Source organism: Sesamum indicum, linkage group LG4 (assembly GCF_000512975.1).
Source record: "Sesamum indicum cultivar Zhongzhi No. 13 linkage group LG4, S_indicum_v1.0, whole genome shotgun sequence".
NCBI lineage: Eukaryota > Viridiplantae > Streptophyta > Magnoliopsida > Lamiales > Pedaliaceae > Sesamum > Sesamum indicum.
In genome coordinates, this window is record NC_026148.1 from 3,523,719 (window position 1) to 3,537,355 (window position 13,637).

The 13,637-nt window shown below is 34.8% G+C and overlaps 2 protein-coding genes across 2 annotated transcripts; both read right to left on the reverse strand.

The window, feature by feature from the left end:
- On the reverse strand, positions 2,489–3,495 carry LOC105159938. Its single transcript, XM_011077167.2, has one exon. It carries the CDS (start codon positions 3,264–3,266, stop codon positions 2,676–2,678), a length of 591 nt encoding a protein of 196 aa, XP_011075469.1. The 5' UTR covers positions 3,267–3,495; the 3' UTR covers positions 2,489–2,675.
- On the reverse strand, positions 6,829–8,642 carry LOC105159939 (homeobox-leucine zipper protein ATHB-13). The gene is made up of 3 exons (XM_011077168.2): positions 8,284–8,642; positions 7,516–7,919; positions 6,829–7,338 (listed from the first exon to the last, which is right to left on the reverse strand). Exons 1-3 carry the CDS (start codon positions 8,420–8,422, stop codon positions 6,958–6,960), a joined length of 924 nt encoding a protein of 307 aa, XP_011075470.1. The 5' UTR covers positions 8,423–8,642; the 3' UTR covers positions 6,829–6,957.

Sequence of the window (13,637 nt, forward strand, 5' to 3'; positions counted from 1 at the left end):
TTTTAAAAAAAGAAAAATCGATGACTGAACCAAAATTTTTGGTATCGATAAAATTTGGTTTGGTCCGATTCGACCGATTTAACCGTTTTCTGCACACCCCTAGTTGGAATGATATAGTTCCATGTAGCAAGACTTGCCAAATTGAACACTACATTTCATTAATTGAGCAACCTTAATTCCTTTCCTGGATATCAATACAGTTAGGTTGTGGCGGAGTGTTGCAAAGTCTATTCTATGCAGCATATATGTGTATAAAGATGACATTATACATTTTATTTAGGAAAATTTTTTATACATTTGATATAAGTGTATTGAACGTAATATATAGGATTTGCAACAGAAAATTTGATTCAAGTAAGACCTTGTTTATTTGTATGATGAGATTAGGCATGATATGATTGGTCGGGATAAAAAATTGAATGATAATTGATCTAATTATCCATTATACGTTGTTTGGTTTGACATATCGTATTGTATGATCCCATGTGAAAATACAGTTTGTGTTTGGTTAAAGGGATTACGAAAAATAAAAACACCAATAAGGGCTTCAAGTTTTTTTAAATTATTTCATATTATTGCAGTTCGTGAATAATTACAAAAGATAAACATAATGTTTGGATTTGTTTTCGGAGTGTTTTGTTGTGTTTTTGTATAATGACAAATATTGGGTATTTTTGACTCATCTTGAACATAACTTAAAAATAAAAACAAACATAATGGCCTTTAAAGCACGCTTTTAAAGTACATTATTGGCGTTGTATTTACTGATGGGAAATTCTCCATGACTCCATCAACACTTCCACTGTACTTGTATATATCCTTCTGTTAGATTTAATTACACAAACAATCAGTATTTTCTTTTTAAGAGTGTAAGTACATTTCTGAGAAACTGTTTGTGTAAGTATTTTGTTTTGAGAAGGTATCAATACGAATTACAATTATAACTTAAAGAGACTTATTTATATAATTATACAAAGAATAGGAGGTATTTGTATAATTGGACCTAGTTTCAAGAGGTATTGGTGTAATTTACCCTAAGAGAGAATTGCAATTTTCATCTTGTAACTTGAAGGGTGGCAATGATGGTTCTTTACGAATTGATTTTCATAATTTAATCCTATAATTCTGGAAGTTTGGCAAATTTTTTTTACCAAAAAATACGTGTGTCGAGTAGCCAGACGGGATCAAAGTTGCTAAATTTACAAAGTTAAAGGACAAAATTATAAAAATCAATTACTTTCGGACCAAAATTGCTACTCCTAAGTTACAAGATGAAAAATGCAATTTTCCTAAGCAACTTGTATTTTTTCATTGAGAATTTTACCATTTTTTACTCCTCATAGAGAAAATAAGTTAATAACATCTATAATTTAAAAGTTAGAACTTTAAAAATATATTTTTCAAGCTCCGGAAATCAGCATGGGATTTGGCTACTATTATGCTGAACAAGTAGGCCATAAAACCCACTTTTTACTCCTCCTTAGAGAAATAAATGAATAAAGTCCATACTTTAAAAAATTAGAGCCATAAAAATACAATTTTCAAGCACAGCAAATAAACATGTCTTTAATATTTTTTGACTGAAAGTTCCACTATTTTTTACTCCTGATAGAAAAAATAAATTAATAACATATTTTAATAAAAAGTTACGGCCTTAAAAATATATTTTTTCAAGTTTTGAAAATCCCATAACGTAGGGGATGTCAATTTTCGTTATGCACGAATTGATTTTGTAATTTAGTCTTATAGGCAATTTTAGTCCCGAAAAAACGCATGTGGCGGGCCCCTAATCTTTAAATTAGGGCTTTCCAACCAGATGAGACTAGAATTGCCAAATTTTCAAAATTACAAGATTAAATTATTAAAGTTAATTTGTGTAGGATTAAAAATGCCATCTTCTAAGTTACAAAATGAAAACTGCATTTTTCTCTTTATCCTAATTATGTTGACACCTGCAATTTGTCAAAATTTAGAGACCACCCACTAAATAGTAAAGAGATAATTACATTCTCCTATCTTGAGGTAATTAGTATAATTACACTAAAATCTATATAGTGCAGAAAATTACATCAAGTACCAATAACTTTGTTCGCATCCAATAAAAGAGTTACGTGTTGGTCAAAATTCACCAAATTTGCTAAATTAGTCAAAAAATTGAATGAAAATCCATATTTACCCATAATTAACATATTATTAACTTATTACAGGCTAAACAAATTTTTTTTTGATCAAACTATCCCTAGGAGGATGTTGACACACCTCATCAAATACATTAGCATATGAAAATATATTATTAACAAGTTAATTGGGTATAAATAGGGGAGGAGGGGGTTCATGTGCAGAATTTGCATGTAAAGTAAACATATTAAGGTATTAAATATTAAATTATTTTATTCTTAATAATTTAAACTTATATTATGTGTGCATGATAGATGTTAAATATTAAATGAGAATTTTATATAATCATTTAAAAAATAAAAAATAGACGTAAGCAATATTTAATCAAGAGTATACAACATAAAAGTCTAATAAACACCTCCAATTACACAAAGAAAACAAAAACAAAATTCCAATTTCACGGATAAAACACTAAATTATGTGAACAAAATCATGTTAATTTCACTATTTTTACATACCTTGTTGAGTGCAAAAACTATGAGTAAATGAATAGCTGATCAGAAGCCTTTAGGGCCAGTCTCCTTCAAAACAGCAGGCTTATCAGCCATAGCCAAACAGTACTTTGCAATCTCCCTGAACTTAGGAACACTCCTCAGATCCACCTTTGTTCCATCTCTCAGGGTTATGATAACATCACCCCACTCACCAATAAATCTGGGCACCACCTGCACGTCCTTGATCACGTCATACGAGAAGTCGCTTCTGTCCTGACCCGTCAGCCCGGATATGACTGTCACCCTCAGATTTGTGAATCTGTACCTCAGGTAGAATGCCCGGAAAACGGCCGCCAGAGTTAACGGCAGCCAGAGAAGTGTGAAGCCCAGGAGCAGGTTCGCCAAGAGGTCTCCGTAGTGAGCTCCGCCGTCGAAATAGATGGTTTCTTCCTTTTTCTTGGTGGTGGTGGTGGCGGCGGCGGCGACGGGCTTGGAGGATGATGACACGTTGAGTTTGGTGAGTGGGCGGGGGGAGTTGGAGGGGGCTCTTGTGAAGGGTAGTTTGCTAATTGTGTAGGAGGAGGACTGGTGGTGGGTCGCGGCGGTGGAGAAGGGTGTGCAGGTGGCGGAGGTGGTGGTGGTGGCCATGGCCATGGTTTATCCGTTTGAGATGAACAGTTGGTAGTTGAAGTGTTTTTCTGGGGATTTGGTGCTCAGAATTTTCAGTGGCTGTGGGGTGGTTGACGTGGCAGATTTTCAGCTTCCCTATATACATGATATTGTTAAAAGTGTATGACCTTAATTTCAGCATTTGGTCAAACCTATGTATACATACATACATACATACATACCTACATCATGGTATTAATTAATACAGCACAAAGTTTTGTAATTTGATCTGGAAACCCCAATTTCATCTTGTATTAGACAGCAGTGCCAATTTTTTGTTCAAATTAAGTTATATTTATGTCAAAATATTTTCTTAGAACACAGAAATACAATGCGTCAAGTGTCATGCAAGATGTAATTCGAACATGGAACTAACTTTGGGCCAAGGTGTTGTGTTGGATTTGGTCTTGGATTAATGATGTTTTCAGACAAATTTTGCATGTTTGGTTCGAAATGTCTTAAAATAGGCCGGTGCCCATGAGCCCATACCCATTTTATCTGTTTGACAAAAAAGCTTTTGAAAATTGGTTCTGAATATAAGCAGCATAGGCCGGACCAAATCCAAGATCCACAACTCTTATGTTTACGCCTAATTTCATATTTATATGAGAATTTACACCCTATTTCAACTACGTACGTCAAAATTAGGGGAATGGCATTTTTTATCCTGTAATTTAGGATTTTTTTGCTTTTGGTCCCATGATACATTTTCGTTATATATTTTAACGAAAAATGTCACGTGCTTATCACATGACAGTTACAATCTTTACACTTATAATCTCATAATTTTCAAAAAATAGTATTTTTGGTCGCAAGCACTTAACAGCCACGTGGCCTTTTTCGTTAAACATCTAAAGGAAAGATGTCATGGGATCAAAACTACTATTTTTTTAAAGTAACAAGACCAAAAGTAAGAATCCGATAATCAATGGAATCAAAAGTGGAAAGACCCTAAGTTACAGGACGAAAAATGCAATATCCCTCAAAATTATATGTGTCATTTAGATAATCACGTAACTTAATTATTTTGATTATATTTGTCACCATTGTAAGTAGTCGCGACATGCTTCCTCGTAAATCTTTTTTTACATGGTTGTAGAAATTATAATCACTATCAGACACGTATATATGCTATATATATTGTGTGTGGGCACGCGGATGTCTGTCCACCCACATCCATGTGCATGTATTTATATGTATATATTGGTATGGTAGCTATGTTGGAAACTACTATTGTTGAATATATGTTGATAAATCAATCGAGTACACAACCAAACATTCTGGACAAGAAATTAAAGAGTTTATAGCAAATTACCCAATCCCTCAGTTGTTTTTTCCTTTAAAATATAAATGATGTAGATATTAAAAACTCGATTAAATGTCAATAAGTTACACAATGTCAATACATATAAAAGGATAATAAGCTACAAACTATTATATATAGTGCATGCAATACCTAAACGAGGAGTTTTGAAGTTTCAATCTTACCATCGACTCGAAATTTTATGGTCCTATCTCCTATTTTTCTTACACACACATATATTATATTTAAAATTTTGTCTGAAACCAATGATCTAGATAAAGTCCCATCATTATTTATTTCTGGCTCATAGTACAGAGTGCATGTGGCCACTTGAGGATCTCTACTTGAGCTAAATTAAAATTGTTACAATTTCCACCAAACAGTATTTATTTTATTTTATTTTATTTTATTTGTATAAATAGGATGGCATCTCAAACTGTCATCAAAAGCCAAAGTCTTGCAGCTATTTTCTATTACATTGTGCACATGATCCCAGATTGATCTTCCTTTTCTCTATTCTATATTACACTACTTATTTGCTGTACCTACCTACTGTATATTTAAATATGCAAAAATATCCTCTACCTCTCAACTTCCCAACCTTTAATTCTTTATTATGATACGTCATTTCGTGTCGATTAAAAATTGACAAAAATAAGTACCATGTAAATAAATTTTGATAAAAAAAAATTCAAATGTATTTATTGAATATTCATTTTGAACGATTTTGTCGTTCAATGATTCACAAAAGTGATATTTATTTTATTTATTTAAGATAAGCTGTTCATTTACAAATAGAAAGTAAATTTAAAATAATTCTAGGAATATATATAAACTAACTTCACTTAATGCATCTGTTCGAACTATATTGATCGAATCGTATGTAACATGTTGATTTTGAATTTTTAATAAATAATAACAGTTTAAGAATATTAAAAATAATTATCAAGATATTGAAAGAGAGAGAGAGAGAGAATCAGATGTGGGTGACAGAAGTTCACATGAATTCTTGCACAAACATTTAAAGACAGAATCGAAAGTCGAGAAAGAATGTAAAAAACTCAAACCACATTTCCAAAAAAAGAGGTTCGTGGTAAAGAATCTCGTAAATTACAATTGCCTCTTATCATATTTAACATAGTTATAAATATTCTTTTATTATTTTAAAATTATAAATATCAATCTCAAATAAAAAAAATAATTATGTAGACCTCAAACAGTGAAGTGGACATCACTATTTTACCTTTATTGAATTTTTTTTTAAAAAATATAAAAATCTTTAAAATGGGTAAAATAAATAATCTAGAGGGAATATTAGTTCATAAATTAATTTTAGAAATTATAAAATACATACAAAATTATAATTATAATTTCAAAAGGACATTTTGATCAGTCCACCACAAAAATTGAATGGAAACCTAATTAAATGGGCTCGTTATTAAACGAATATTAAAATTAGAAAGATATTTGTAATCTTTCAAACAAAAAAATATATTTATAATTATATCAAAACTCATAAAAAATGATTATAATTTATCCTAAAATATCTGATAAATACCATTTTTGATCCCTCAATTATACTATTTATTTAAACTTAATTTTTCTCAAGGGACTTATATAGTCCTTACATTTAAGTATTTGTATTGCGTAGATTCGATTGTAATAGCATGATAGGTGCGTGGATGCCCCATATGAATTTGATTGTCGTGACGACTTGTGAGCAGAAGCAAGAAAAAAAGCATCGATGAGTGCTGATGTCCCCTTCACGAGAACGACCATTTCGCAATCCCTCCTTGTTTTCTTCTCATCTTCCATCTGTTTGTCGCCTTCCTTTCATTGGGATGTGTGCTTTATTCTCTCTCTAGAAACTATTTTCATTCCTGAAATTTCTTCACCATTTCTCCTTGATTTGATTGGTTTCTAAGCTATATCAAATTACGTGGATCACGTCGTATAATTGATTTTTAATATTTTTTTATTTTTTAAATATAATGATTAATTTTCTGATGCTTGCAAGAGGGTGATATAATTATAATTTTTTTTAATGAAAATAATGAATCTTTGTAACATTTATATGATGATTACGATGCAAGAATACACGAAAATGGGGGGAAATTTAATTCCTGAGTTTTGATCTCACTATTAATTTTTTTTCTAGTATAATTAATGGAAAAGAACATGATATCACGCCAATTGAATTACTATTTTTTGTACATGCCAACCCTAATTAATTGAAGTATCAAAAGGAGGAACTAATTTATAATTCATTAACTCATAAATTAAACATTGCTAACTTCATCATCCATGAATATTCTTACTCCCATCAGATATAGTTTGATCGCCAATTTATAAAAATAGTAATAATTTTTTGATTTAATTGAAATTTTGTTGCTCTAGCCAGGGCCAAAATCCTGTCTGATCATCCATGCCAACGAACATGTTGCACAAGCTTTCTTCCTTAACAGTTTGGTCCATTTTCGGGCAGTGATGAATTTCGGGCCTGGAAGAAGAATTGTGGAATAGCTGGTGCGCTACTACTCCACCGGGCCTGCTGAGTGAAGACGTCGACGGGAAGAGGGCCCTGGGAATGGGATGTGTTGATAATGGGCTCTCAGTGCAGGTGGCTGCTGGAGTCGTCGTTGAAATATCCAGCTTTATTTCCGAGCTGTTTTCACTTCTGTTACTGCATGAACCTTCTGTTTCTTTGTTCAGATTTATGGATTCTGTTGGTTCCCTACTCTTCAGTGCCAATATCTGCACAAACATTCAATTTCTTCATTCATTTCTACTCTCGATGTCAAGAATGTACGGAGTCTGATCTAATATTACCTTCAGTCTCTATTTTAGATATATATATATATATACTTGTCAGATAGATCATAAGAAAGAACTGATGCAAAAATTAAAATAGAATTAATTGTGGTTTAGTACCTCAGCATGAAGTTTGTGGTTGTGGGCCTGAAGGGCATCATTTTCTGCCTTGACAGCTTCAAACTGTCTCTTGAGGAGATCATAATCTTTCTCCAGTTGTTTAGTCTTCCATCTAGCCCTCCTGTTCTGAAACCAAATGGCGATCTGTCTGGGCTGCAGCCCGAGTGCCCGGGCCAGCTGCATTTTCCTTTCGGGCTCAAGCTTGTTCCCCAATTCGAAATTCTTTTCCAGTGTTTTCACTTGCTCCATGTTAAGCCTCCTCTTCTTCTCCCCGACCTGCGATCCATCGTCTGATAATTCATCTTCCCCATGATTATGATTGTTCATATGATCTTCGCAGACGTCGATGCCGGTGGAGAAAGACATGGATGATCTCTTCCCAGCTAGTAGAGAAGCCACACCTCCTATTCAAAAGAAAAGTTAAGTTTCTGTTTTGATGAGGTAGCTAGCTCATATAATGGATGGATCCATATATCCCTAGTGAAAAATCATGATTATTTGAGTAGTGAAAGAAATATGTTTTCATCACCAGCTTTTGTACCTCTCTTTTCTAAAAGTAGAAATGAAAACTTCAAGATTCATCAAGATGGTCAAAAAGTTGTGAAAGTTAAGGCAAAAAGGGAAAGAAAAAAAGACATCCTATGTAATCATTTACTACATGTTCTTTTTCATCATTCTTCCTCTCTCTCTCTCTCTCTCACTCAAAATTGTAAAAACATCAAGAATTGTGTCAAGAGGGAGAGAGAGAGAGAGAGAGAGAGAGAGTACCATGAAATTCTTGGGGAGTGCAAGAAGGAAGACTAATTGGGGGTAGAGATGTAGAGGGGTGATTCTGATCATGATCTTCTTGATGAGGAGGAGTTTGCAGCATGAAATTGGAGTGGAAGAAGGCCATTTCACAAGTCATCAGACTATACTCTCTTTACTCCACCTGCAGATGCTTGCTGCTCATCCCCCACTACCACTCATCATCTTTGTTTTGCACCAGAAAGAGATCAGATTGAAAATTTCCGGATTAAACAATATATGTATATGTATATATATATATATATATAGAGAGAGAGAGAGAGAGAGAGCAGAATATATTTGTGAAAAAAAAGAAGGGACTTAGAAACAAATCAAGATATAGTTAGGATGGAGATGCAGTCATACTGATCTCTGATGGATATAGCAAGCTTATATACCTTATCAAGAGAAGGTTTCACTTTTCTCAATTGTGGGAAGTTTGATTTTTATAAATAAATTAGTTTATATGCATTTTTACTTTTACTGTGACTTGCAAGTTAGACATATACTTATATACAGATACAGGATGAATTAATTAAATAAGCTTCAAACTGTAATTTGGGATTAAATGGATTTTTTGTCTCATAACTTTAAGTCATTTGGCATTTTCGTTCTTAATTTTCTTGAGTAGCATTTTGGTCATGCAACTTCTTGATTTTCACTATTTTAGTCCTTTTGTTCGATTTCACCAACAAGAAGGGTGAATCCCGACGAAAAAAATGACCAAAATCACGAATATTAAAAAGATATAGCACGAAAATGCAAGCTGAGAAAATTAAAAAAAAAAAAAAATGACAGAAATGGACTAATAGAAACAAAATCTCAATCTTAAACTAGCAAGAAAAATGAATTCCTACAAAAAATAGTTAAAAATAAAAAAATATAAAACCAAAATACTACTTGTTAAAATTATAAAACAAAAACATCTTAATAATTTGAGTTACCAAACAAAATGTATTTAAGCCATGTAATTTTTGGGTAGGCTAAGGTTGAATTGATTGTGGACTGCATAATTTTTCAACATAGACAGTTGTCATTGAAATTGCAGGTAGACATTTTGCATATATATAGGTTTAGTCATAGGGATTTAAAAGGAGGAGTTGGTGAATTTTTCATATATATATATATGTGTGTGATATTAAATTAAAAAATTTATATATAGTTTATATATATGGAATTTGATGAAATGAGTAAATTAAGTGAGGTAATACTATATTAGTAAAGGGGCAGGGCTAGAAATATTGTAATTTGTAGGGATGGGTGCTGTGGAGGGGGGCAGGGTTTGCTACCTAACCCACCAACAAGCATCGTGCACCAGGTCCAGGACCCTGACCCTGACCCTCTCTCTTTTCCCATTCCTTTATCTTCTTCTCACCCTCATTTCTGCAGTTAGCAGACTCACTCACTACTCAAAAGATTGAAAGAATAAAAACAAAAGCAATTCCAAAGATAAAAAAAAAAAATTACAAAAGAAAGGCCCCAAAAAAACCATCTCTTTCACTACCCTACTAAGCTGTTCTTTATTTGTCTTGGTGCCTTCTCCTCCAACTCTCTATTTTCTTTTTTTCTCTCAATTGTCCTTTCTATCTTTTGTGATCTTTCATTTCCCTCTATCAACTATATATATATATATATATATATATATATATTCTTTTCACATGTCTATTTCAAATTTCTACGTGGCAACATGATCAACCTATATATACAGAGAATTGCTTTTTTGGTATCACAACGCAATCTCGATATGATGCTTTTTAAAATGATCATGTTTGGTATCATATCATATATGTATTTTAACAGAATGACCATGTGTAATTTTTTTTTATTATTATTTAGAGAACTCTACCATTGCTGTGGCGGGGGTTGTGACGGACCCCTATCTATTCACTATCTAAAAAAATCCCTATATTTAGGAATGTAAATGAAAAATACTGCCTCCCTTTATATGTCTAACCCCCTTACCGCTGCTGCTAATTCAGCAAAATAAATAGTTTGAACACCAAGCAAACATAATACATCACAATGATATTACCACTATTGAAGCATTCCGCCTGCACCGACCTCTACCAACCAAGCATCGTGCCAGAAGCATAGCGCCCCCACCCCCAGGTCCAATGGATTTGTGGCTCCTTATGGCATCTAGCCACCATCATTCGGCGCCACTACGACGTTTCAATAGAGAAAATATTAGTAGAAGCAGGACATGAGTGCTTACAGTATTTTTCCCTAAGATAAGTGCCCCATAGCGATTGTGGAACTCTAAAACACCACCACAACTTCTGAGAGAACACCTCAACCATTTTCGATATCATCTAACGCCAAGTCCACTTTCAGCTATTGGGGCTCACAAGCATACCCAAAGCGTCCAATGTAGTTTCATTCGAAGCTATAAGAACAACAAAAGAATTTATTCAAAAGCCTTCAATTCTCACAAGCACACCCTTAGGTAGCTTAGTGATATATAAAAGATGAATCGGCATAGACAACAACACCGATTTAATCAGTTATAGGATGACCCCAAAAGAAAGTAACTTCTTTTCCTAACCAGCAACCTTAGATGCTAATGCCTCAATCAGTGGCTTGAAAAGCCAGCCTTCTTCCGTCCTACATATATCGGGGGACCCAAATAGGTGAATGGGAAATGTTTATGAACAAACCCTATCGACCTTTTAACCCTCTAAATAATCAAAGTTGGGGCCTTCGGCTCAACCAAAAAAGAGCTCTTGGAGACTTTTATGCATTGGTTTGTCGTCATCGTAAAGGCATCAGGGAAATCCTTCACCTTCATGAGGTTGTTTTCATTACCATTAATCAATATAAGAACGTCACCGGCGTATGCTAGGTGTGAACCCCGTAACTTCCAACAAACCCCAATGACCTGTCCTCATCAAACAGTTTATTAAAGCCTTTAGACAGATATTCTGACGCCAACACAAACAACGTCGAAGACAATGACTCCCCCTGCAGAAGGCGCCTAGATGACTTGAAAAACCCACCCGACCCTCCATCAACCATGATTGAAAACCAACAGTGAACAGTACAATAAATAATGAGGCAAAGCTAGAGAGGTGGAAAACCAAGCCGAGCAAGCATAGCTTGCAAGAAGTCACAGTCTACCCTATCGTATGCCTTATCCATATCAAGTTTTAACGCTACATTCCAGTCATTCTTCCCTGAACCAATCGAGTGCATGTGTCTTGAGCTAACAATATATTATCCCTAATTAGCATCGTCGGTACAAAGCCACTCTGGTTCAACGACAACAACGAAGGCAAGCACTCTTTAAGTCTATTATTCAATACCTTCGTTAGGATCTTATTGGTTATATTGCATAAGCTGATGGGACGAAAGTCGCTCCATGAAATTCGAGGTCTTGACCTTTGGAATAAGCACAATAGAAGTAGCAATGAAGCTCTTTGGGAGTGGGTGGCTGCAAAAAAAATCAAGGATTGCAGCCAATACGTCTTGCTTAATCACCTCCCAACATCGTTGATAAAAGACTACATTAAAGTCGTCCAGTCCAGCAACATTGTTTGTATCCACTCCGAACCTCCTCCATAGATGGCACTGAACATAGTCCCACAAGTTGTGTCGGCGATAAAAGCGTCGAAACCACACAACGATCAAAAGAGAACCCCTTCCGCGGTTCCGTTGTTAACAAATTCTAAAAGAAAAATCACCGCTAACTCCCTAATCTCATTGTTCTTCGTTATTGTTACCCTATCATGCTAGATAGACGAAATGGTTGTTTGGGCTTGCTTCTTTTTGATAAGAAAATGGAAATAACTAGTATTTTGTTCCCCCTCTGCTACCAACTTGCAAGCCAAATTTTGCTGCCAATAATCCTCCTCCACTGTCAAAGCATGTTATAACTCTGTGATTTGTTGATTCATAACCATTAAATTCTCATCGCTAGGGTCTAAATCATGGCGAAGCTCAACCACCTTGACCATCGTTTCCACTGCTTGAAGGTGCTGAAAAATATCTCTGGAAACATCCCTGTTCACTGATGGAGTTGTTGCTTCAAATGAAACAGCTTCTCCTTTAAGCGAAATATTCTGGTAAGGTGTACAGGTAACGTCAAACAATCCTCCACTACTTTAATGAAGCCGGGGTGCCTACATCACATGTTTCGAAATCTAAACGACGATCGTGAAGTGACACAAATGTTGAAATCTGGATCAGAAGTGGGCAATGATCCGACATAGACCGAGGCATGTGTGTAACAGTGTTTGTGGACACCAGTCAATCCACTCACTTGAGAACAAGACTCGATCCAAATGCTGCCATATACGATGATCCGTCCATGTGAATTGACTTCCATTAAAGCCAACGTCCACCAACCCACAATCATATTGCCTCTAAAAAATTCTCTATCGAGTGGTGACTTGCATATGTCCCCGTAGATGGCTCTGGAACTGAGATAATTGAATTTAAATCTCCCACGATCATCCATGATCGCCCTTGTTCTGCCACATTTCGCATATGTGTCCAAATAACACGACGTGCCACTTTATCACATTTACCATACAGAATAGTACAAAAGAAAAACTCCCGCATATCTAAGACCAACAACTTCAAAAACAAAAACGAATCATCTTCATGTACCACTTCCACCTCTATAAACTCCTTCGCTAAAAACCAAGCGCTATTATTACAATTTTTATTAATTGTAGAGAATCCAAGACGACGTCATATAATATTATCATCCCATATAGCCCTTGGATCTATCAAACCAGTAAAACTAAGCTTATATATTTCGCTCATTCGACAAAAAAACTTGTATTTGTTTGCAATACCTCACACGTTTCGTATAATCGCGTTTATCATAAATTAGGAAGGGATGTTGATCGAGCTCAGTCATGACCCCATGTCATCACTCTATCTGGCCTACTCCATCAACACAATTTTGCGATGCTAGCCCTTTGCTTTAACCTCCACAAAGTCCTCCTCTACTATACTAATTTGTCGTGAATTATCATAATCTCCTGACAATTTCTCATGTTCATTTTCATTGTCACATGCAATTGTAATGCCCGGATCAGCCACAATCCGAGTCTGAGGGTCAAAAACACATATAGTCATTACTAGGATTGTGTCCTCAGTGTACTATCCAATGTGACCAATGATCTCCCCGCATCTTGTCTGTTCTTACAATCTGACCTACTTCACCTGTAGCATGTTCTCTATCTTCGTTTGATTCCTCAATCGTCTCCAAGCTAGGCATACTCTCTGAATTCTTTGTATCCTCATCATCACCAACATATCTCTTTGCTCTCGTGGATTGACAGGAAGATGCCCATCTACCTCAAGCTGCAGTATTATATTTGGGTCAT